Source organism: Haliotis asinina, chromosome 5 (assembly GCF_037392515.1).
Source record: "Haliotis asinina isolate JCU_RB_2024 chromosome 5, JCU_Hal_asi_v2, whole genome shotgun sequence".
Lineage (NCBI taxonomy): Eukaryota > Metazoa > Mollusca > Gastropoda > Lepetellida > Haliotidae > Haliotis > Haliotis asinina.
Window position 1 is genome coordinate 11,885,494 of NC_090284.1, and position 27,496 is coordinate 11,912,989.

General features: G+C 42.6%; 1 protein-coding gene across 1 annotated transcript; it reads left to right on the top strand.

The window, feature by feature from the left end:
* LOC137283297 (carotenoid-cleaving dioxygenase, mitochondrial-like) lies at positions 1–27,496 on the top strand. The gene is made up of 12 exons (XM_067814748.1): positions 1–147; positions 3,556–3,660; positions 5,472–5,730; positions 6,272–6,416; positions 6,679–6,820; positions 7,096–7,316; positions 9,195–9,306; positions 14,771–14,928; positions 18,335–18,437; positions 21,186–21,286; positions 23,938–24,049; positions 26,781–27,496. The coding sequence occupies exons 2-12, from the start codon at positions 3,597–3,599 to the stop codon at positions 26,933–26,935; spliced, it is 1,572 nt and encodes a 523-aa protein (XP_067670849.1). The 5' UTR covers positions 1–147; positions 3,556–3,596; the 3' UTR covers positions 26,936–27,496.

A 27,496-nucleotide genomic window follows, 5' to 3' on the forward strand; every position in this document is an offset into this window, starting at 1 on the left:
ATAACTTAAGGTTCAAAGTAACAACTGTATCCTCTGTTTAATCAGCAAACGCAGTTACCTGAGATAACTGGAATAGGTAGACAATACGGAAGACAGACAGTCGCAAATCATCCTGAGGCTTTCTAAGAAACTGATATATTCATTCAGGTAAGAAATCTTAGTATTTTTCACCTTGTTAAAAGATTCTCATATGTACAATTGTACAATTGTACAATTGTACAATCTTCTTGTACCAAGCACCAAGCACCAAGCACATTTAAGCACATACCAGTCCTGTACAGTGCCCCTTGGAGACTGTTCCAGCAAAAGCCCGTCGTCGGTCCATGGAAGGAAAATGGCGGAAGTCAAAGTTGGAAACTGACAGACAGCTGTACAAATCTACACGGAATGCTGCTACGACGGCTACACTGAAATCCAAATCTGGGTATGGCATTGCTCAAATCAAGAACATGACTTCAGTTACATCCATGTATGATTTCATGTCTTCTAGTGTCCCAGATACTACAGATATGTCACACACGCTACCTATTAACAACTGACGCAGCACACCACCTTGTAAGGTCCATGGTGTTTTACCGTTTGGACTACTGTAACAGTCTGCTTTGGAACATGAACAAGGACCTGCTCTCCAGGTTGCAAAACGTTCAAAATGCAGTGCCAGATTAAACTGAAGAATCACCAAGCACATCCACATCCCCCAAATCCTCAGTACTGCTTACCACCCCAAGATAAAATAAATATAAGACGCTTAACGTTATTTACACGTCTTAACAATGCAGCCCCGTCATATCTCTCTAGTCTTGTCAGAGAGTACGTTCCAGCTAGAACTCTTGACATCAGCTAATCAGTCGCGGCTCACCGTCCCGAGTGCACGTCTGAAAACATATGGACACCGACGTTTTTCCTACCTGTCAGCTATCCTCGGCTACAATCTGCATGTGTCTCTCAAAGAACCCTCCTCAATAACCAGCTTCCAGTCAAACTAAAAAACTCTCCTGTTCAAGAAGCACTAAGATCTGTAAATAAAGTATTGGGCAAAAGAAAGTGGACACCCTACTTAATGATTGATCAAATCAAAGCAAAACAAATAATGCTTTTAAGTTATAGTACATTTAATGAAGACAGCATTTGGGACAATGCACCAACAGTGTCTATGAGAAACTCATCACAGATGAAGAGCACGCAATGGACAGGGGGTAAGAATAGCACAGTTCACAGATACAAGAGTCGATTCAACAATTAGTAACGAGTGTGAGCACCTTTAGCAGCAATACACGCCCAGACTCGCCGTCTCATTGATGTCGTCATTCGACGAATGACGTCATTCGGAATCCTATTCCACGCGTTCCTGAGAGCGTCTGCAAGTTCTCGGTTCACTGGAGGTCGTGGTCGTCTTTTCACTTGGCGACTCAAGTGATCCCACAAGCGCTCCATGGGATTCACGTCCGGTGAGCGTGGTGGAAGAACTTGGATTTTGTGGGTCTTCAAGAAGTTCTGGACAATTCGCGATGTGTGGGGCCTGGCGTTGTCGTGTTGCAGAAGTGTTCGCTGTCGGTGCCGGCGAAGAAATGGTATTCCCATTCCCACTCTCTTCCAATTTCATACCAGCCAGCCAGCGGCATAGTCCTTGCCTAGAATAACCTACAACGATGATATTCCTGGATCAATTTCATTCCACGCAGAGGATGTCGAGCTCTGATATCTGCTGCACGTAGACGTCATAGCACGATACGTCGACTGATGGCGTTGCCGCCATTTCCGTAGCCGCCATTTCCGTTGCCGTGATGACCCGGTTGCGCAGATGAAGAGTGCGTAGATGGCGGTCGTGGTCGTGTTTGCGAGTGTGTCATATACTCAGTGACAAGTAAGCTGCTGCATTAGGTTGTGTACCATGATATTTATCGTGACTATTGTATCTTGTGTAGTTCTTTAATATCATTGCTGTTTCTGGTATCCATAACGTTACGGATTACAATTACTGTGACAAAAGGTCTTGTGAGTCCGCTTGTGAGTGTTCAAACCAGCGAACCAGAACAAATACAAGTCTATGATAGACAATATTCATTATCATACTCGTTTAGCAATAAACAAGGTTACGGTGAATGGCTGTAGACAATTGAAATGCAATAATTGAGTAAAAAATCTAAAATATTGGGTCGAATATTAATCTACAAAGGTCTTAACATTTCTGGATGTTTATAACAGATGTACTGATTGAAGGTTGTTGACAACTGTTGAATGATCAGTGTAAACGAGTGGCAGGTCCCTTGAGTGGTGAAAGGTCGATGTTAGCGTACAGATGAACGTACATAAATCCAAAGCAATAGCAGTCCCGTCATACATCACAGCGATCTTCATCACAGCGATCTTCCCTAGTTTCGTTTCACCTACAAATCGTCCGGAAGGCAGGTTTTCCGGATATCCGGTTTCCGAGTAAACGGGGTTCGTCTGTATACACCTATTATATAGTTCTAGACTTTTCTAGCAGAATCCACACCATGCCACACTACAACCACGTAGAAATGAAGCTGTTCACAACACAATCAAACTAAGAAAACAAAGGGCAGGTCACTCCCAAGTCAACTGTCATCAGGTGAAAATATATACAGTGGGTTCAAGGTATGAGTTCAAATCCACACTCGACGCTTTAAACTGTCACGATCCATAATTGTTAAAATGGTATTCAGTGTGACACATTTAACAAAAGCACATCCTCATAACACGTTCTGTTCCTGATTGATATAAAACTTAATACTATATCATTTCTAGAGCAGACGAATTATCTATCATGACTCTCGTGCTGACCAATAGACTTTCCCTCCCCTTGATGTGTGGATTGGTACTAGTAGCAAGTGAGGTCATTTGCTGGTACTCGTGTTTTAATAAGCATAAAGTGAAGTATAACTACCCAAACTCTAAGTGCACATGTCCGGGGAGATATGCTGTCTCCTTATCACCCTCGTTCGATAAAGACAGGCGTAGTCTCTGGAAATATTTGATTCAGACAGAAACGATCAACTTTATTCGAATTGCAAACGAGCTCAATTGAGCTGCGAGATTAAAAGGAAAATGTTACAAAATCATTTACAACCTCTAAGTTACCGAGAGTTTGACTTATTTGGAAATATTTTGATTCAGGGACAATGTAGGTTATAGTTTTCAAATTTTGCTGGTCAGTTGGTCAAGCTTTGCCGAAATGTAATAGCTCGCAAAATTATTCACTACGTTTAAATTTGAATTAATGATGAACATTTTTATCAAACCATAATCTTACATGAGAGAGAGAGAGAGAAAGAGAGAGAGAGAGATTGATTTACAAAATGACCCATGAAAATTCACTAGCCATTCGAGCTAGTGCTGCAGAAATTAACACTGTACAGTTTTTATTGTCACGGGCTACGGACCAGTGACTGTTCAGGGAATGTGAGACCATTATATACCGCCTGAATCACGACATGTTTTGACAATGAACTCGCAATAATCTGTGTTTGTTGTGTAATATATTGTTGACAGCCTGTATGTCAACATGTTATCTAACCCTCACCTTTACCCTAGGTCAGTTTGACGACACCGGGCACTTGCCAACTGAGTTCACCATGAAGAGACTGTATCAGTCTGTGAGGGAGGAATACCCTGCCCCTTCCCCCGGGAATGTCACAGGTACGTCTGGCATTGTATGTTTGGGGCTACACTGTACAAAGTGTTCATTATTGGTTGTCACCTCCGTTGGGTGCGTATATGGGTACGTACCCTTTCTTTTTCCGCGGCTGTGTTTTGGGACTTATTTATAACACCGTAGTCAAGCGTGAGGTGCACAGTCAGGTCGTATAACTGTGTCAAGCGTTGTAATGATAATAAATAACGTTGTATGCATGCATGTGAGTCTTGTATACATATATGTCTTGTTTCAAGACTCTGAATAACACTGTTTCCTTCCGCCCAACCCTTACTATATGCTATATGCTGCTCATGCTTTTTATATTTCAATCAAGGTTATGCATTTGCTGACCCTAAGCGTCAGTCCAGAGTAAAGTATATCCCGGCCTTGAACATTTATGTGAAGCAAGAGTACATCAGCACTCAAAACACACCTCAATTATCGAATTACATGTGAGTGAGTGCGTACAGTGTTACGCCTTTAACAATATTCAAGCAACATCACGGCGAGGACACCAGAAATGGGCTTCGCACCATGTGGGGAATCGAACCAGGGTCTTCAGCGCGACGAGCGGACGCGTTAACCATTAAGCTAGGTCACTGTCCCTCAGTAACACTTGAAGATGATGATCATTTTTAGACACGTAAGCGAGTCCGGCACATTTGTTACATCCGCAAGCAGAGGTGCATTGGGAACACTTCAACCGAGGAAAGCAGATTGTAGTCCACCGTCACCTCATTAAAAAGTGACTACGCGTCAAGTCCAGATGGAGTGGAATGTGCTGTACTTGATACCCGTGTGACAGTTACTTGTAAGGACAAGCGTCCTACAGTGTCCTAATACGAGAAAGACCTCTTTATTTAACCCATATATTCTGTTATCGCCGTGACCTGACCTCTGTGACCTAGGCCAACTGTTTCCATGACACCATAACATATGTCACGTGATCCGCATGCCAGATGACCCAGAGACGAACATGACCTTTCGTACATAGTTTTATTATCATCGATTTTCGGGATCTCACGAACTGATGTGGAAAAAACATATGCCCAAATGACCCCGCCGGGATTTCAAGTCAGACAGAGTATATGATGATTATCCAGATGGGGATAATCCGAAGGTTTGTGTACGATAACAGCGTGACCCCTGACATCATGTTATGACCATCTATCAGAAGTGCGCCTACCACACGGACGTATATACAATGGTATTGCGCGCGCGAATGATACGATACATCACGGTTGCAAGTTACCTTAAGTCCAGTTTATCGATATCGTCTGTGAATAACCGAGTTGGGTATATGCAAACCAGTGAATGAGAGAAAGTTGATTTATGTGGCCTTGTGGAGATGCCTTTCTAATCCGTGTACCAAGTTTCACCAAAATCAACATTTTCAGGTTAATTCGAGTTTTCACTTGTGCAGTTGTGTAAAACCATGTTATCATCACTTTTGTTACATGTTTTGACGATTGTTTGAACACAACAGACATTATAGATTTTGAAAAATACAAATCGCCTGTGCGTGGGGGGTGGGGGGTTTGGCGGGGTAACTGCACCCAATGCATGCCGTCTAGATTAGTCATGGGATATGCTCGTCGGAGTGATGACCAAAGACGTGATGGGTGGGTTACAGGCTAAAGTCGAAGGTCTGGAGATGGTACAGTATTCCATGCAAGTAGATCTCAACTTCGAAAAAGGTTAGTACACAGTTCAAACACACGAGTTGTGTCCCTTGTTTACGTGGCAATATGAAATGTTGGGCAGTTATGTTATGGACTATATCCGTCATCTAGCCACATCCTTAACGTTGTAGGTACTATTCCTGACTGGTTAGATGGCAGCTTGTACAGAAATGGCCCTGGTCTGTTCGAGGTGGGGCAAACCAAGTACAACCATTGGTTTGATGGCATGGCTGTCCTTCAACGCTTCCACGTGACCAACCAGGAAGTGACGTACCAGCGTCGCTTCCTCCAGAGTGAGACGTATAAGAAAAACATGGCGGCAAAACGCATCGCTGTGACGGAGTTCGCGACTACCGCCTTTCCGGATCCAACTAAAGGATCCATTGCTAGGTGACCCACTATTTCATAACATAATTAAAGGAAGTCATACAAGGAAGCGATAAAAAAATACTGTAAGATTCTAAATTTACTCATGACTTTGAAAGGGTCGCAAATGAATTAAATATTTGGCACGTGACACCAAGGTAAAAATACAAGCAACCCAAAGACGACTACATTGATCGAGTTGTCAGGTATATTGACTGTATTCTATCGTATCCCATGATCGATATGCTCATGGTGTCAGTCACTACATTCTGGGTCCAAACTGTCGTCACATAGCTGGAATATTGCTTAGTGACGTCAACCAACAAGCAAAATAACATCACTATTACTAGGGAAAAGGTTACCGCAAGGTATTTGCTACACCGTAACACGTCGCAACATAACATGAAAATTAATTTTAAAAACCCAAGAGAAATGCTTCAGTTTAGGCTATCAGTCTATATTTGTCAAGTCATTCTGCAACTGAGTTATATCTTGTACTGTGTGTATTGTCTTAGGTCTGGCAGAGGACATGCTCATGTTGTTTTCTCTTTGTGTGTTGTTCAAGAGCGGTGTCGTTCGTGACGGAGACGGCAGAGCCGACGGATAACACCAACGTCAACATCAACATTTTGGGGGATCAGATGTACACGTGTTCAGAATCGAACATACTGCTTCGTATAAATCCCCAGACGCTTGAGACCGAAGCCAGGGTAAGTCATATTGTGTACTAAGCATAAGATACAAACACATTGGACGCATACAGTTGTTGGAGTAGAATTGGTACAGGTTTGGTGACTTTGTTGATGGTGTTATTGTACGCGACATCGTAATCCCATGAGCCTCGTGATCACAATGCGTGATCTTCTGTATTGTCCTACAGATAGTGTTGACTCATCACATTCCCATGAACCTTAGTTTGAAAACACAACAATATCCTGTGATCGCGATAATGTGTTCTGTATTATCCCACAGGTTGTGCTGACTGATCACATCCCCATCAATATGGTGGCTGCTCACTCCCACAGGGATCCCGGAGGTGCACTGCACAGCATTGGTTACCAGTTTGGAAAGGGGGCGCCCAAATATTGCATTATACGAACACCGACAGTTAACAGTACGTCAGAACTTGAATACTCCATATATTGATCAGATTTTAAATACAGCATAAAAATTGTCTCTGAATGAAGCAAATGGCTGTAATATCAGCGTACTGACCTTTCATAATAGTACGAGAATATGATATACGTTCTGACATTTATATCAACTTATGTCAGTCCCAAGTTGTTATCAGATAATGTCTTTGTTGCATGGTACGTGTAGTCTATTGTTTCATTACATGACTACCTTAGCCTCGATATTGAGACTGACAACATTCATTTGCTGTTTCAGATGGCCAGGGGGGTTACTCTCAGTCCAAATTGGTGGCATCTGTGACGGCAGAACACTCCATGCATCCGTCATACTTTCATAGTTTCGGGATGACCGACAACTACTACGTGTTTGTAGAACAACCGATGTTGATCAATGTGTGGAAGATCTTGGCTGCCATGGTGAAGAAGCATCACATGTTACAGTGCATACAGTGGAATCCGGAACACACAGGCAACCTGGTAGTGTAGTAATACTTCATGTAGAGGAACACCAGCAATCTGCTACTGTAGTAACACATCCTATAGTGGAAAACCATCAGCCTGGTACTTTAGTAACACTTCATATAGGGGAACACTCGTAATCTGGACTGTAGTAATACTTCATGTAAGGGAACACCGACAGGCTGGTACTGTAGTAATCTTTTATATAGGGGAACCTTGGTAGTCTGGTACTGTAGTAATACTTCATGTAGGGGAACTTCAGCTATGTAGTGTTGTAGTAATACGTCATGTAGGAGAACACCGGAAATCTAGTACTGTAGTAATACTTTATGTATGGGAACATCAGTAATCTAATATTGTAGTAATATGCTGAACGGGAAAAGAACCGTAACCCTACCTAACATGTCGTCAAAACCCAGTTGCTAAAGTAAAGATCGGACGAGGTTTTTGTGCGTATTTCATGAAAAATGACATTGCACGTGCATCACGAGGTGTCATCCCTATAAGAAGAGCCACCGAACATGCACTAAATCATTCACTGTTCCACATACCACGATTACCAGGTGAACAGAGGGACCAAGTATAAAGAAGACTGGATGCTGGCCAGACTGCAAGACATGCTGCATATCATTTATCTGCTCATGTCCGAACAATTTACCGCCTGCAGCAACTTGTCCAAGACACTGGAAGCACAGCCGATCGTCCCCGCAGTGGAAGACTGCACGGACAAACACTGGCTATCGCCAGAGATCTGGCACCGCCGACACAGTGCGGGGGCGAGTGAGGTAGGGTAACGTCGCAGGCCTTACCGGGGTCCGATCCTCACTGTTCGACACCGTCGTGCTCGTCTCCAGTGGGCCACACATCATCGGTATTGGAGTAACCGGGAGTGGCGAACTGTAGTCTTCTCCGACGAAAACCGGTACTGCGTCTTGACGGCTGAGGACCGAGTGAGAGTGGGGCGACGACGCGGGGAGCGTTTTGCATATGATTGTGTTCCTGAAAGAGACTCGAGGGGAGGCCCGAGCATGAGGGTCCGAGCATGACGGTCCGAGCATAATGGTCCGAGCATACATTCCTCTGGTCTTCATCAACCGTCTCATCCACTCCATGTACAGACGGTATTGTCGACGCTCAAGGATTCCTTATACGTTAATATTGACTTTCGGATCGCACTATCACTCCACCTGTAGTCATTTTGACTTGTAATTGTCTGAAATTCGTCTTTATGTATTGATAATCAAACATATCAAATCTCTCCGACAATTATTATGTTATTTACTTAATAATTACCAATTTCAAAGAGGGAGTGACTTTTTTGCCGTTCAGTGTACTTCATGAAGGGGAACAGCCGCGATCTGGTACTGTAATAATACTTCACTTAGGGTAGCACTGACAATTAGGTACTGTAGTCATACTTCAGGGGAACACCAGCAACCTTTAACTGTCGCAATGCTTCATGTAGGAAATACTGGCAATCTGGTACTGTAGTAATGCTTTATGTAGGGGAACACCTGCAATCTGGTACACAGGTGTTCCCCTACGTAAAGCCTTACTACATAAGGCTTTATGTAGGGGAACACCTGCAATCTGCTACTATAGTAATGCTTTATGTAGGGGAACACCTGCAATCTGGTACTGTAGTAATGCCTTATATAGGGGAACACCTGCTATCTGGTACTGTAGTAAGGCTTTATGTGAGGGAACGCCTGCAATCTGGTACTGTAGTAATGCTGTATGTGGGGAACACCTGCACCCAAGGTACGTGTAGAACAACTTCAAAAAACGCTTCTATTCAGTCTTAATAACTGTGGGTCCTCTGTATACCTTACATATGTTTTGAAACATTTACACTTACTTTTTAGTCATTCGACATCGTCTTGCGCTTTCACTTAGACTCGGTTCCACGTCATCGACAAACGCTCTGGGAAAGAAGTCAATGCTGAACTCCCGTATGTAGCCGATGCCTTTCTGGTTCTGCATCACATCAACGCCTACGTGGACCAAGGTCGGTAACTCAGCGTAACATCAACCGGTATTTGTCACATACATATTACCCGTCATTTCGTTAATGCCACTGTCTCATTGGTGCTTCAATTGCCAGTATTGTCTACACAGGTGTAGAGCGGGTTGCTGTATAAGTGTGGAGTGGATCAGTGTAATGGTGTAGAACAGCTCGCTGTAATGGTGCAGATGTAGATTGACGTATTGGTGTAGACCGGAGCGGTGTATTGTGTAAAACGGAGCGGTGTATTAGTATAGGACTGATTGTTGTATTGCTGCAGAGCTGAGTGCCGTATTGGTGTAGAGCGGATTGTTGCATTGGTATTGCGTGGATTGCTGTGTTGGCGTAGAGCGGGTTGCTGTATTTGGTGTAGAACGGAGTGGTGTATTGGTGTAGATTGGAGTGCCGTATTGGTGTAGAGCGGAGTGGTGTATTGGTGTAGAACGGATTGCTGTATTGGTGCAAAGAGGAGTGCCGCATTGGTGTAGAGATGATTTTTGTATTGGTGTAGAGTGGATTGTTGTATTGGCGTTGCGTGTTATGTGAGGTTATATGAGGTTAACAGCTCTATTATCTTTCAAGGTCTTTTGCATAGAAAGAAGCGGTTGGGGATCGAACTACATTCTGCCCTCCTGCTGAAGCATGTATATTTGACCACTTAGACAGCATTGGTAGATTTTGGATAGGTATCGTTTAGGTGTTCGCCAGATATACACTACACCACCCCCTTGACTTACATGTACAGTTGATCACTGATTTATTTCCGATACTCTGGCGTTCAGGTAGACCAGCTGTCAACGTGTTCATTTGTCTCGCCGAATTACCTTTGCGAATCCCCACATCTAAAGCCATTTCTGGTAATCCCACTGTCGTAATGCTGAAATGGACTTAAAGCCTGACTCACTCTACACTGATTCCCACCATGCTACTTTCGTTATAGACCCTTAGTCTCTGAGTATGATAATTTTGATAGACGCAAGATTGAGAAAGGAGCCCCTGCGGGAAAACAGATTCAGAACCTGCGCACTTGCTTCATGTCATCTGGTAGGAAGGGAAAATAATTCAGGGACTGTGACACAGACCACTTCAATAACAGCAGGGTATTAACCCCAAATGACGTTAATATTCTCTATCATTAATGTCAGCAGTCGATAATACCCCAATACACCAGCTAATCGTTATTTATTGGGCAACAAGAAACCATGATTTGCCTGTAATGGGTTACAAAAGAGGTGGATGGTGATAGACATCCGGTATTTGTGTAGTTGGACAACACGGTGTTGTCACTGCAGACGTGCGCCCCTACGTCCGTGACAGAGACCCATGACGGTGGTTCTTATCCGGTTTTCCTGGACCATGTTTCAAAGGGCATTCGTACGCTTCTTGCGGGTTTCAAAATGGTAAACGTCAAAGACTAGAATCAATTCCGGATTTCCTAAACCTCACCGTTTTGTAGATTAGAAATGTTTCAAAACGAAACAATGGGTCAAATGACCAAAATCTTGCTCTCTCTCACCTGTAGCTGGTTTGTGTTAGGAATATTCCTTGGATGGCTCCATTGATGAGATACATGAAGATCCGGGTTAGAACTGGTCTTCAGTAAGCTATTAACTGTCGTAAGTGGCGACTAACGGAATCGCTGACTTGGTTGAACATGTCATCGGTTCACAGTTGGGTAGAGCGGTGCTCATGCTGTTGATGACTGGATTATTTGGTCCAGACTCGATGATTTAGAGAATCCCACCATATAGCAGGAATATTGCTGAGTGCAGCGTAAAACTACACTCACGCAACATCAACCTGGAATGCACTTCACAGCGGCGTGAAACGAACCTTGGTCACTCACCCTATGAACGCTGGACGCCATTGGAGATGCATGCACGTTGTTCATCTATGTGTAAACAGTGACAGTCGTATTTCCAGCATCATAAAACCACGTTTCTGTCGCGCAGAGCAGGCCGTTCCCGGGAATCACAAACACATTTTGTTTTTGTCCCTTGTCTTAAGAGCTCCAGAGTAAGTTGCAGCTGATTGATAATGAAAACTGACAACAGAACAGACATGCTGAAAAAAACTGGTGTATTCCACAACGTGCTTTATCCCAAACCTGACAAACACCACAGCTGCATCATGTCCGAATCTTCAAATAGTTTTTTTAGGTTGGATCTGTGGAAGATGTTAGGTTCATGCGGTTGAAGACGGACATCTACAAGATGCAAAAAAATCTTTCCATAAATGTAAAAGCTGAAACCAGAATTGTACGATTCCGATTATAGCAGGAACATGCACTGTGATTTATCAGGCAAGGGGAAACAGTGAGGATAGCGGCGTTCGCGAAAAGTGGTGTTGAACCTGGCCAGTTGATGGCTTCCGTCACAAACACACGCATGGGCAAAGAAATAATTGTTTCCCAGATACAACTGCTAGGGAAGGTATGATACGAGTCAGATAGGGAATTGCATCAATCCTTTTCGGTTACGCATCAAACATGAGAACAAACACGCACACGCACACGCACACGCACACGCACACGCATACGTACACATTCTCGCGCATAAATACAACATACCCATACACGCGTAGATTCGATAAAGTTTGATAAATATGACCTCCGACTGCTGTCTTTTTCGAAAGTGCCTTATGAATACATTAACGTTTCAAATTGTCTGGGACTGCCTAATGAAACCAAAACCCGAAATGCAAATGCACGGTTGACCATGTAATCAGATCAGTATTATGGGGACAGTAGAGTTAGTTGACGCCCTTTGAAATCTTCTTCGAAAGAGCATGTTTAACTGATTGACGAAAAGGATTTACTGGTGGCTGGAACTAGTGAAAAGTCCTTTAAATAAGTGTGGTACCCATGAACTATTGTCCGAAACTTTCATATTGAATATTCACATACAAGCAAATACAGCCACTGGGTATAGGCATTCGCCCCATTGCATATACTTTCTATAGACTTAAGAATTATTTTGGTGCGGTTAGAAAAATGTCTAGAATTTATTTTTCGTTTCATCTTGTTCATATTTTGCATATGTCATGAATCATCTCAGCTGCAAAGACATAAGTTTCGTAATATTTTTTAGGGAAAGAATACACTGTGTTATATATATGGTGTTCAGGTAACTACTTTACGGAAAATACTTGAAGGAGCATTACTTGGAAACTAGGTATCTGTGACAAAGATGATTTCTTATAACCTGCAAAATATGACATCCAAATATTGAAAACTGAATTAATGTACAGCTACATTAAAATACCATGCAAGTCTATGAGAATTTCGACGAGTGGCAAATAGTTCTCTCACACGGCTGTACCGAGTGTGTATGGCCATAGGGATTATGTATGAGAGTGTGACATCCCTCTAGTGAATAAAAGTTTGTCAGAGAAAGATTACTACAGAGATCAAAACGAGTGCCTGTCAGATGTTTCAAAACGTGTAAAAGCAGGTCAGTTACGTTATGAAGTAAGAAATAGGCGAATGCTGTTATCTCATTCCCATACACCCAAAAAAGAATTGTTAATGATCCCTTACAAACATTTATTAACATCTTAAACCTCAAAGTTTCGAGAAAGACGTTAATAGTCTACAGTAGAACCACAAACCACTCAGTACATAATTTGACCTTAAGTCATCACCATATAGCGGAGCCAGTCGACATCGTGCATATGCCTGATTCAAGACTAACGCCTTGTGTCGGAAAGTATGTAATTTTGAAACAAATAATTCCCTTTAAACTGAAGTTTAAGAACTTGGGGAAATTTAGAGTTGCTTCATATAGGACTTTAGCATTGCGGAAAGGACTGGGAGAATGGAAATCAATGCGGTTCAGGGACTAACTCGATGCCAGTCATCTCATAACAGTTTCTCACTCATGTAAGAAATCCTAACACTGGGTATACAGTATACGCTAAACAATGTTCTAGTACTTCATCACAACGTGCTTGGCAGCACACGCAGATCATGCTATAAAAGCTATATGATACAGTTGAATGTCGACTGTCTACGCCAGTCAAATGTCACGCATGTTGGTTGAATGAGTTAATCGGTAGAGTGGCCGTCTCACCTATCCCCACCTATGTCTGTGATCGACGGGCCACACCCAGGTCCGTCGAGTCAACGCGTTCCACTTCCCCTGTAATTGTTCAGCGCTAACCTAAGTTATAACTTGGCCCGCCTTAGAGGAACGAATGACTACCATAAGATCATATCACCCAACACTCAATTTCCTGTGTTTCTTAAGTACTCCAATACATCTGTGTTGTGCAGTTTTATCGTTCAAGCACGTCTCAAGTGCTTATGTGTCCCAAACATGCCGTAACCTCATGAATCCTGACGCACAAAAGAAATTGTAAAAGTGCTTTGTGATTAACTACCAAATAATCACCCCAAACCATGTGTGCAGTTTCTTTTGTTCGTCAGTTCATGTTCATGCATTTATGTATATCTGAAACTCTCCGGTATGCATGCATGGACATGCATATTGATATAATCAATAACATCAATGCATTATACATTAGGGTACATACAGAACTGTTTAGATTCAATAAAAAAAGGATATCATCCTAATCCAGTACCTAACATACTAAAGGCCCATCTGTTTTACTTAAGTTGTGCACCATAGCCCCAGACTGTTAACAAATGACCTTATTCTGTACTCGGACATCTTTCGCCATAAAGTCGGAACCCGTTCTTTTATTGCCTACATGTTTTAGACTCGCTTAGAGTTAGGTTAGAATTAATGGTATCTATCTCATTGTACCGTTACGTTATGTATGAACCGTTAAATTTGATTACAAGACGGGCTAATAATTCTTTTTACCGACACAATTCTGTGGAAATTTTTTAATTGAAATGTATCGCTGAATTTTAAAATGGTTAACTGCATAGTATTCTTTGGAAACTTTGTGAAATGGGACAAATTTGATGCAACACGCGTAGTTAGATGGTTTGTATCAAGTAACACAGTCGTATTTCTTGGACCTTTCAAAGATTTACATTTTGCGCCTTTTCTTAAACGAATGAGAACAAGCTATTTCAGAATCTTTTTGTTTCACAAAAGTGGGCGGAATGAAAGCTAAGCAAAAACTATGTCCTTCTTCTTAAAACATCTCAGACTGGTAAAAACAGTTCATTGCACGGTCCCGCAATGTCAAGATTACTTATGTAGTGGATTTATGACGCACTGTGATGACTCCCACCCATGAAAATCCAGGTTAGGATTGACCTTCACCAACCAATGGTCGAATCAACCAACGAGATCGGGAGGTCAGGCTTTTCGACATGCTTGACTTATATCATCGCATCCCAATTGTCTAGATCGAATATACTGCTCATCACTGGATTGTCTGATCCAGATTCAATTATTCACAGACCGCCGCCATATACCAGGAATATTGTCTGACTTTCTGTGGTCAGTGTTTTCAATCTTCTACATTCTGTACTGGTTTTCTTTTTTCCCAGGGCAACTGGTGGTCGATGTCTGCGGCTTCCATGTCGGCGACATCCTCGACAAGTTCGAAATGGAACTTCTCAGCTCGGACAAAGCAGAGGAGGTCATCCACAACCTGCCACGCCCTTACCCATGGAGATACGTCTTGCCCCTGGAGGCAGACATACATGTAAGACTAGTGAAAGTTTCTACTTACTTTATGAAAGTGATTTGCAATAAGGGAATTTCTCCTCTGCCCTTCCATCTGCCGCCTCTTACGATCATGGGGTCATTTTAGCCTTGTTCGTCCTTTATGTATCCCTGCAAACCTGTCAAGAAATTTAATTTTCAGGTTTCCTTCACCACCTGTTCGGTGAATCTAGTTTTACGCCGCAGGCGAAGATTCGGTATTTATCACCTTGTAGTATCTGAGTCCGGACCACACACACCATTGACCGACAAATATTATCAAGATGGGAAGTGCACGATGATGCGCCGTCGGTCAGCAGTAGAGCTCAAGAGTAGATCCAAGAGGTTCCCCTTCCAACTCTCGTGGAACACATTGGGATATGAGGGACGTATATGAACCCATGACCCCAGGGATGCCAGTGACAAGAGCGGGCTGATAAGACTGGAAAGGCCATGCAGTATTGATTAATGGTGACGTTTAGAATGTGACCTTAACTTCACTTTCCACTCTCGCGAGTACACCTACATGAAGCATGTAGCGATACATACTGATAAAGAGTAAGAAATGTACAATACGTTTGTGGTTATCGAGTATTGCACATTTCTTACTATCCACCAAATTCTAAAATGCCAGTCAAATACAACATGTTGATGGAGAGATTAGAAAACTAAGCAGAATAACTAAGTATAACTCTGACGGTGCAGTCTTTGCTGCATTGGATCGTACTTGATCAAATGGTCTACTTTTAGTGCATATTTTGAATGGGTGGTTGATAACCTGACTGTCAAAGCGTTTGCACTGGACAATCACTTAAATGTCACTGTTTCTCAATAATCAATCGGAACATGTTCTGACTTCCGCACGAGGTGACATACTTTTGATGGTTTATAGTAGCTTATAGTTGTTTATATGCACTTGTTTAAACTGTTTTGTTTGAAATCTCCGCCGCGTCAGCCACTTGGTTCAGTATGTGAGACAAGCTTCTCATGTCAGCAACATTACTTCCAACCGAGTGAAAATATTCAAAGGTCCCAAGGTCACACTCTCAAAATATGTTCGCCGTTTATGTTAGGAAATACAAACTTGGCACATAGCCAGGCTAAGACCGGGCGTCGAACTGATTGTTATCAAATGATTACTATATAAGATCCGATTTTCATTGCTGACTGTATTCACTATAGTTCAATGACTAACTCAGTTTGGCTACAGGGGAGCTAATTTTCTCTGTTTGATTCTCTGAGGCATGTTAGAACATGATCTTAGACATCAGGCCACCTTTACCAGTTTTAATCAACATCTTAGATTCCTAAATCAATTGCAGTCCTAAGAGACAATACTGAAAATACATTCTAGGTTACTATCTGAGAAAATGGAAGTAATCTAATCCTAGTCAAGGTAAATTCTTTTCAACAGTATGTATTGATGTGTGATATTTTGTAGGTAACTGTTTATCATCTTTTTGAATGTGGTGTGACACAAATGTGAAAACGGGCCCTCTGTGAAAACCTACCGGTAAAAAAATTCTAAAATTTGCCTAGTAGCTAAAACACTAATATATATATAGTCAAAGTCTAATGATATTTATGAAGTCAGATGTTCACCACAACAGACGCCTGTGGTTCCTGGAACCATTCGATGGTGTGTAACATAGATTGACATTTCCAAGTACATACCTACTCCTTTATCAGGAGGACATGCATACGCCTGCATCACAGGTTAAATCACGTGATGAAGTAGTAAGTATATACTCAGAAACGTCGTGTCCCCACTATTGCAAAGTTAACGTCTACATATATTCACCTTTCTTTTCTTCTAATCTGTGCTGCACTCATAACTATTTGCTTGAATTGACACAAAGATGAGCATTTCTGTGGACAAACAACTTCATTATTGCAAAAGATGCGATGTTTAGGTGTAGACGCTAAGATAAACTAACAACTAGTCTCTGAAATGAACATATTTTTCTGAAATAAGTATAAAGTGAAGAAAAATAATGTAACGAAACGGTGCCCGAGACTGTCTTCTTTTTCAGCTAAGGAAATCTAGACTTGCCACATTTTCTATACTTGCGTGGGCTCTTTTCGATGTATTTTCTTCAGGGTCTGTACGACAGACTAACGCTCAGACTATTGTCAAGCATATGATACGGTCGTATGTAAAATTAATCCTCATCCAGCTTCTATATTCCACTTCAAGAAGTTACTGAATTTCAGTGTTGATGATTTCTGAGATCTACGTTTGATCTTAACTGTATGTCCTTCAGTAAATCCTACAGTATATCCTGCACAGCCTGCATTCCGTTATCTCAGATCATCTCGTACGCTTAGAGCCTTGTCCAAACTACCACACATGCTCACCGTCATTCTAGGCTTATACTAAAGACGTTTAGATGTTTACATTTAGGGTGTTTACACCCTATAAACTCATTCCCTGTAGTGTATCACGTAGGATGTATATCGTGGGTTTTATTATATACACATAATAAACATCCCTAGTTAACACGCTGAGTAATGTGGTAGAGGGGGTATTTCTCGGCACCTGGGATCTGATGGGCAGCTATGAGAAAGTAGGGTCTGATGGGCAAATGTCTCCACCTCGTATCTGAGGTACCCGCTGTGGGTACCTAGGATGTGGGGCAGCCGTATGCACCTAGGATCTGATGGGCAACTGTTGGCACCTAGAAACTGACGGGCAGCTGTACATGTGGCCACCTAGGATCTGAGGGGCAACTGTGGCCTCCTAGAAACTGAATGGCACCTGTGGCCAAATAGAAACTGAGGGCAGCTGTGGCCACTTAGGATCTTATGGACAGATGTGACCGCCCAGGAACTTAGGGGCAGCTGTATGCACCTAGGATCTAATGGGCAACTGTGACCACCTAGGATCTAATGGGCAACTGTGACCACCTAGGATCTGAGGGGCAGCTTTGGCCACCTAGGATCTGATGGGCAGCTGTGGCCACCTAGGATCTGATGGGCAGCTGTGGCCACCTAGGATCTGAGGGGGAGCTGTGGCCAAATAGAAACCGAATGGCACCTGTAGCCACGTAGAAACTGAGGGGCTAGCTGTGGCCAATTAGGATCTGAGGGGCAACTGTGACCAGCCAGGATCTGATGAGCAACTGTTTGCACCTAGGATGTGAGGGGTAGCTGTGGGCACCTCGAAACTGGGGTGCAGCTGTGGCCACCTAGGATCTGAGGTTCAGCTGTGGCCACCAAGGATTTGTGGGGCAGCTGTGGGTACCTAGGAACCGAGGGACAAGTGTTGGTCCCTGTGACATTAGAGCTTCGTCTTCGTAATGTTACATACTGAAAAGCAGAAAGCCTATCTTATTCTGGTATCTTATACAGTTACGTATACATAATAGGAAACAGTCTGTTTGATGCGTGGCGCTTCTCTTTTCCAGACAGAACCAGACAGCAACCTTGTGACTCTTCCAGACACAGACGCCACGGCTGTGCTGAAGAAGAAAAAGATATTCTGCACATACCAACCACTGTCTGAACAATGTAGGTAGACTCAACTGTTTAAATGCATTTAAACCCCGTTTTTGGGCCTCATTTTTTCGGGGCCCGAACGAGTCTTTGCGTTTAAGCATCGTCAGGGTGTGTTCAGTGATAGGGTTACAATAGAATAGCATCGCTTTGTACACACAAATACATGGTCAGTTGTTGTACGTCCTTGTCTATTTAACGCCTTAGTCAGCAATATTCCAACTATATGTGACGACGGTCTGTAAATAATCGATTCTGGATCAGAGAACCCAGTGATCAACATTGAGATACGATGACATGTGTCAACCAAGTCAGCGAGTTTGACTACTCGGCCCCGTTAGCATGGGTTGATGACGATCGTTCTTAACGCGGATCTTCATGTGTAAGTCTCTGTTAAAGACCAGCTATACGATAGACGTATATCTAAAAGCGGTTTGTGGAAAGGGTCATCTGAATAGAACTCGGAACACATGTTTCGGTCATAGGGAAATTTGCAAATCGGATTCAGTCGAAATCCTGTTGTTCTTCTTAGAATGTACGTAATGCAGAACATATTCAGATTCAGCAGCGATGGGTGACATCATCAAAAAGATGAGTCTGAGACAGATCAGCTCTGGATTTCAGCATCCAGCAAGTCTTACTTTTATTGATGAGAAAGCATTAATCTTGATATATATTTGCCCAAATGTGGCTGATTAATGCACAGACTGGCCAATGTTTTATCAATAATCCCTGTTGGAAGCTAATAACATTGATTTCAGAGATTAACAAAATGTATTGTCCTTTGTATTGTGATCTTATTGCTACAGTCAACACCCATCATCGTCCTGTCCACGTGACAAAGCCTAATCTCAACCACCTGACTGAGCTTATTACGGAGCCTGACACATATGCCAACAGTCACGCGGCATTTCAATCTTATTAAGGGCATTTCTGGGTCTATTTCGTTGCCAATGATACTCTGAAAATTGATGAAACGAAACATCCGGGTTCGCCATTACCTTAACCTGAAAACGCTATCACTCCGCCGATTTCAATCGATCATCGTTGGATAAGATCAGGTATGAACTGGTGATTTGCACCTGACAGGTGTTAAGCACAGGTAGGGACTGACATCAGCCTTCATCTTCCCTTATCTCACGACAGCGTCTACCTTTGCACGGGTTGCAGCGTCCATCTTATCATTCACTGCAAATTACGGCGACGATGGCCATTGGAGATTACTTCTATCAATAGTCTTCCAGCTTGCCTCTAGAATGTAATGGGCTATTTAAACCTGTTTAATGGACACGAGTCACTTTAGGCAGGGCTTGAGCAACCAAGACTTCAAATGCATTTCGATAAAAAGATTCCGTGCATGCATTTTGCACATTAATAACAAAAGGTCGTGCCGTATCTGATTTTTGCTGTAACGTGATTGCGGAAGATTTCGCGAACGTTGATCTTAATGTTTTTGTCTGTGGGTAATTAACTTAAGGGTTGTCCGTAAAGTAGGAGAAATAGCGGTTTGGTCAATTAACAATTACTGTCCCACCCTAATTGCATAACGAGGCGCATGTACAAACTCATTTGTATGAGATACCAACTGACGGGAAGATGTTTTTAGTGTGTGCATGCGCTTGGTAATGACTTACGTACACCCAATCTGCCTATTAAGTAGTAACATAACGGGATATTTGCAGCAGTGTATGATCAAGATCTAATTATATCAAACATACAAGGAGTTTATTTGCAGATGTTGATTTTGCTAATACTTAGTACAATGTTAGCAAGCTTATGATGTTTCCAAATGTTGGGATTTGATCTCCTCTAAACGAAAAAAAGTAAAATATTTACATTTTGGTTAACATTGCCCAGCGTAGATGAATATGGATTCTGTGAAGGAACATTTTGTCTGATCGCCGTTTTGTATAATAGAGATATTTTCAAAACGGCACAAGCATTCAATGAACAAAATCTTGCTCTTTGGCACGTGTAGATGCTTTTCGTAAGGCCGACAACGTGGCAACGCTACAATGTTCCTTTGGATGACTCCATCGATGAGACCAATGGAGATTCGTGTTAAAATGATCTTCAGCAGCCCATGCTTGTGCAACAGGTAGAGGCGACTAAAGGGATCGTGGTAAGGCTCTCTGAGTTGTTAACTCATATCATCGTATTCCAATTGCGTCGATGGATGTTCATGCTGTTGATCACTGGATCGTCTGGTCCCGACTCGATTATTTCGAGACCGCTGGCATATTGATGACTGCGATGTAAAACAACCCCCACTCACTCAAAATCAAGCGGAAATACCCTTCACTGCGGCGTGAAACGAACCTTATCTCTGGACGCCATTAAGGGTACATATATGTTGCTCATCTATGTGTAACAGTGACAGTCATATACCCAGTGGATACCTTGACTATTGCTGATTACGGCGTTATACAACGACCAAACCAAACCATCGATGACCTTTGCAAATTGTCCTGGCCTAATCGTGTGTGTACAAGCGTTGACGAGCGCTGAAATGTGGTGTCAGGTGAAAGAATGTGGACATAACTTGCCGAGTGTTGACTACCACCACAGTATACTGGTATAAGCGAACGTTTACGAGGGCAGACATGCACAGACAAGCGTTGACTCGTTCAGACAGTAGATGAACCTAGACGAATATAGATAAGCAAGGAGAAATCTGGCCAGTGATTGTTGGCGAGTAGTATCGCGAGTTTACGAGTGTTGTTAAAGTATGTCATGTAGTCTCTAGCTTCTTCCATGCTTCAGCTATGGACCTTCCGATCATCAACTACCCAATGGTCAATGGCAGGAAGTACCGTTTCGTGTACGGGACAGGGTTCCAGGCATCGCCGGCCAATCAGTTTGCAGTACGTATCTGTATGGTGATCGCTAGCTGTCACGATCAACAGCACTATCAACCACTGCTAACCATCATCTCCACCACAATAATCCATCATCTCCACCACAATAATCCATCATCTCCACCACAATAATCCATAATCTCCACCACAATAAACCATCATCTCCACCACAATAATCCATCATCTCCACCACAATAATCCATCATCTCCACCACAATAATCCATAATCTCCACCACAATAAACCATCATCTCCACCACAATAATCCATCATCTCCACCACAATAATCCATCATCTCCACCACAATAAACCATCATCTCCACCACAATAAACCATCATCTCCACCACAATAATCCATCATCTCCGTTCCACAAACAACACGAGCAGAAACCACATGGAAACCATTAGCTTCACAAAACTCACCAACTCCGTATCTTAAAATTCCAACACGAACACTGCAAGCAGTAACAGCAATATACAGGTACATCGCCAACATTGCAAACGACATATATGTATGAATACTGGTCTGTCCCTGAACCACATTATCACAGTCCCTGAACCACATTATTTTCCCTACAGCCTCTCTCTTCCCAAACCCTAAAGTCTAGATTTCTCCAGGTTCGGTATCTCTGGTCTCCCTGTAAATGCTTCAAAGCCAAGATGAAGTGCAACACGTCGCTGCCACAATAATTTGAACTATTAGTGACAATAAGTGATGTTGAAATTGTGATTCTCGTTTGTAGATTAAAACTGTGATTAACTGACAATTCATAAAATGACTGAAGTATATTGATTGTTGTTACATAAAATGACTCAACATGACTGACCCCCTTAAAGATTTCATGAAATGACTGAAATGCTTAGTTGTTTCGCGAAAAACTGATTTCACAATCTGACTGTAGCATGTATACAGCTACTACCGCCGTCAATACGACCATTACCACTGCCACTGGTAACACTGCTACCACTACCCTTCTACTACCAGCATCAATGTTCCGTGTATGTATGTTCTGAACTGATGTCTATTTTTTAAAGTTACGTACTAGTTTTCTTTTTCCAATTGTGATAATGTAGTCGACGGATTTTATGATATTACTTTATTTATTATGTATGAATAACTTTTTTAGTCATGACATCACTGAATATTGCCAATGTGACTCTAAATCCTAACTCAATAGCTCACTCATCAATACTGCTACTTCTCCTACCACTACCAACACTACTACCGGCACACCTAATCCTCCCCCTACCACTACCAACATTACTACCAGTACACCTAATCCTCCCCTACCACTACCAACATTACTACCAGTACACCTAATCCTCCCCCTACCACTACCAACATTACTACCAGTACACCTAATCCTCCCGTACCACTACCAACACTACTACCAGTACACCTAATCCTCCCCCTAACGCTACCAACACTACTACCGGTACACCTAATCCTCCCCTACCACTACCAACACTACTACCGGCACACCTAATCCTCCCCCTACCACTACCAACATTACTACCAGTACACCTAATCCTCCCCTACCACTACCAACACTACTACCAGTACACCTAATCCTCCCCCACCACTACCAACACTACTACCAGTACACCTATTCCTCCTCCTACCACTACCAACACTACTTCCAGTACACCTAATCCTCCCCTACCACTACCAAAACTAATACCAGTACACCTAATCCTCCCCTACCACTACCAACACTACTACCAGTACACCTCCCACTCCTCCTCCTACCACTACTACCACAACTACGTCTACTGCTACTACTACTACTGCTGCTGCTGCTGTTGCTACTACTACTGCTACTACTACTACTACTACTACTACTACTGCTCCACCCTTATACACAGCAGAACACACCAAGATTTCAACACAATGACAACCCAAAAGGCAAAATCTGAACTTTTCTTTGTAGTTTGTCTAACTTTTTCCAAGACAGAATTAGCCCAATTAAAGACATGGCGACTACGCTGCCTCGGGCAGGAGGGAGTAGTTTTTCCAAATCCAATTAACTTTACTCATAAAACAGATTGATTTTTCGTTTGCCTTTAGAGATTGACGTAATTCAACGATTTGTTACTTAAAAACCAACATGAATAACCCTGAACGTAACCGCATGAATCATTTGTTTTACCTCGCGTCGGGCGTAAGTAATACCATCCTACAATAACTAATGCCTTCAGTGATTAGCATGGCGGTGTTTGACTAATCTGCCATCGGACTACACATCCTCATTTGTACCATTCCCAGCCAGACTCGTATTTCAATTTTTAGAAATGTATTTTTAGTCATTTATCATCAATATATACGTATTCTCAGTACTGACAGACTCTGAAAGGGCAAGTGTAACAAGCATGATTGATGCCCATGTTCTTGGCAGTAGCTTTGTGATGTGCATTATTCAAGTATTGGATGCCGCTCTAAATAATGTATTCTTCTTAAGCTGCCGTTTTTATTGATTAAGTGCAACAACGGTCGGAGATAAAAGATACATTTTTTTGTCTAACGCGATCGTTAATGGTGTATGTTTTTTTTATATCAGATTAGCTTCTTCTTCGTTAATTTTTATTTAACTTCATATATTTCATAGACGTTGCCTGACTACAGAAAAAAAAGGATTAATGCTGTTCCATTGTTTTCAGATATTCAAACTTGACATCAACGGGAAGACGACCGAGAAATGGTGCGAGGACGGATGCTTCCCTTCCGAAGCCATCTTTGTGCCGCGACCTTCATCTTCACGCGAAGATGACGGTAAGCATGAGTCAAGGTTAACGCAATATTTTAGCTGTGTAGTGACAGTTATGTGGGCACCAATATACCACCGTGTTGTACTATGCGGCGCTACAGCTTTGTGATAATTTGAAGTCAACAATACCTCACTTAATTAAGTGCTATGATAACGTTTAACGAGTAAACACACTCATGGTAAAGAACGCGATAAGGAGAAATGGATCCTCCCCTCTTCCTGAAGAGACATGAAAACCACTGGTCTCTCCCCATTTCCTTTGCCTTCCTTTCTCTCCTTCCCTTTTCGCGTTTCCCGTCTATGTAATACTTTCTCTGTCTCCCTTCTCCCCTTTCTTTCCTTCCCTTCTCGAAGCTTGTTACATCCTTTTCCTTTCGTTACTCCGCATTGTCTTCTCCGCTTCCACCCCCTCCCACCTTCCTTCTCAGCTCACCCCTTTTCCCTCCTATCCGTTCCGTGATACGCCTTCCCTTCTATGCATACTTCTCACTTCCTTCCTGCCCCTTCCCTCCGTCTTCCCCTCCCGCCCTCTCTTCTCTTCTCTGTCCCCATCCCCTCTCCCAACTCCCTCCTCAGACTATAAAATGTCAGCTCAAAATATGTTTCAAAAGTAATAACTTTTACAATCCAATTTGGAGCACCATCCCAGAGTTGGCAGTGTCCCGAAGGTTTGATGATTACACACAAAGGTGGTATTGCTCCTGTAGCCCTGTATGGTGAAGTATACGTTGTTACATATTACCATCGTCCGGTGTGAGATTCACTCACGGCCTTGGAACTTTGTTATTGATGGAAGTAGGAGAAGGATGAGATTAATGTTCATCAAGGTCGTTATTTGGGAGTAGGACTCTCCAGGGACTCCGGCATTAGAAGCTCAACACACCTGATCTCCGACAAGAATCAGGCATTAATGTCATATAGAAGCAACGTTCTTTGGGGGATGATATTTCACAAATAAAATATTGTTTTAGTTGAGACCTTTGATGTAATATTCATACAGCTCACAGCTCCATGGTTTATACTGTCACTGTGGGGTTGTTTATGTGCGGCGGCGTCAGTTTAGTTGTTACTGTCTGTGTCCCTAGCGACAGTTGTGTAACCTAGATATACGTTGTAATGGTCGATGCATACCGTGAACAGTGGACGAGGGTCGACAGACGTAAGGCTGATATATGTCTCTCTCTCTTGAGTATACATAAACGTACTGTTATGAGAGTCCAGAAAGACATGAAGCATGGTACTGGTACTTCGGGAATGATTCTTAAATGAGTGAGGTTGTTATAATGTTGCTTTCCCAATATTACAGGGGTGGTGGTGTAGCCTAGTGATTAACGCGTTTGCTGAAGACGCGGGTTCGTTTATCCACACTGTGTCTGAGGCCGTGATGTTGCTGGAAAATTGCTAATGAAGAACAATGTAATGTCTGGTTTCCAGTGACACAGCCATGTACATTGCACTGTTGATAAGTTGTCCACTGGTCTTGAATATTGAGCATGGGTTGACGTACCCTGTATGTTTGTTTATGTTCTCGGAGCTTGAGGGGCGACGGGACCATTAACAAATATGGAGGGTACATCAACCCATGGGCTCCGAGGAAGCGGTGAACAACGTATTTAGCGTACCGAATACCTCGGTGTTAATTTTGAACTGTTTGAAGCACGGTTATTGGATCATAATAAGGAGTACCGGAGTTAGGCAACAGATCCAACACTACTAAAACGAGGTACCAAACGTTCACAGTTTATCATTTCCAGTGGGTAACATAGAACAGCCAATCAGAAAGCGACATTTACATGATGTATGTTTGAGGTGAGACAAATGTTTTTAATCCCGTATGTTACAAGACAGAGATAATCCCAACACCTGGAACAGGTGACCCTAACTAACATCCTATATGCATTATCACATCACAAATCTCTGGCAGACAATATATTACAATGGAAACACTCCTGCGGACAACGATTCCCGATGGCTTTAGATGCGATATGAATCAGAAAGTCAGTTTCAATAAGAGGTCACTATTGTGAGTTGAAACCCCATATTCAAGAGTTATTATAAGTTGTTCACTGGTCTCTAGGGGAGCATGGGTTGATGTACCCTCCATGTGTGTTTTTGTTCCTCTTGCCCTTCGGGTTCAGAGAACACAAACAAGCATCGATGGGTCACGAGGGACCAGTGAACAACGTATTTATCTTACCGGACACTTCAGTGTTAGTTTGAAATATTTGACGCATGGGTATCGGATGGTACACTTCATCCAATCTGTGTGAATCTAACGATTCCAATCTTGCATCTTGCTGTTTTTCCCCACAGGTATTGTCTTAGTAGAGTCGCCTCGGTGTAATTCCTCTTCTAAATATTCACAGGGACTGACTTTGAACGTTTTGTCCAAATATATTCTTTGGAATACCAGGCAAATCTTTTCGTAGCCATCTCTAGTCTGCAGACGACACAAGAAAAACAGATTTAGAGTTATTTCCCTCCCATCGATGTGCATTCGCAAAACATCGGTAATTTCCGTGCATCATGCGTGATTCAATGTTATGCGAAATAAAGAAGGACGGCCGCAAAGTACCGAATGAGTTGACATTGGCAGCCGGGTGCATTGAAATGTACGTTTGTAAGGGGAACACAGTGAAAAAAATCGAAGAACGCATAGCCAGTTATAAAACGACATAAATGTGTGAGGTAATATAAAATTAATTGTAAGATGTTGTTGGTATGATGTCAATGCAGGGGTGTTGCTGTCGGTGGTGGGAACTGTTGGGGAGGACCAGGAGGACTTCCTCCTCATCCTGGATGCGGGGACCTTGGAGGAGGTGGCCAGGGTGGTGTTCCCAGGGATCCGGTTCCCCAGGGATCAACATGGCGTCTTCCTTGACGGGCAGTGATGGTGACTGTATGATGCGAGGAACATGATATTTGTGGACGTTTCAAAGGCAGGACATTCAATATCCTCATTGATTCATCGAAATTATAGCATCAAAGGCACAACAGTTAAAAACTCAATCGACTTTGGGGGATCATATCATAAGAGAACATTCAACAACCCCTGTGAATCAACTGTGCTCTCCATATTGCTGCGTGTATAGTCACTTGCTTGCAAAGTTCCCTTATCTCCCTGGACATGGCCCGTATTCTTTGTATAACTGGTGTGCGCTTGACTGTTCGTGTATCTGTCAATGGCTTTTTATATTCAAGTAATTTCATGTATTTCACTGCAACCTGACGTGGGTTTTTCTCGGTTTGGAGAAACTGTGCCCTAAAAGTGACAAACTCGTGAAGATCAGAAAATAACTATTCATTAACTATGATTTTATCCAATTGTTTATTCAGCATGTGTGGCCTCCGGCCCATATACAGATGATACAGCAGCAGGCTGGACGTTATATGGTACAAACGTGGATGTTCCAAACATAGTGCGTAGTAAACATGATGTTGTTGCTTGATAA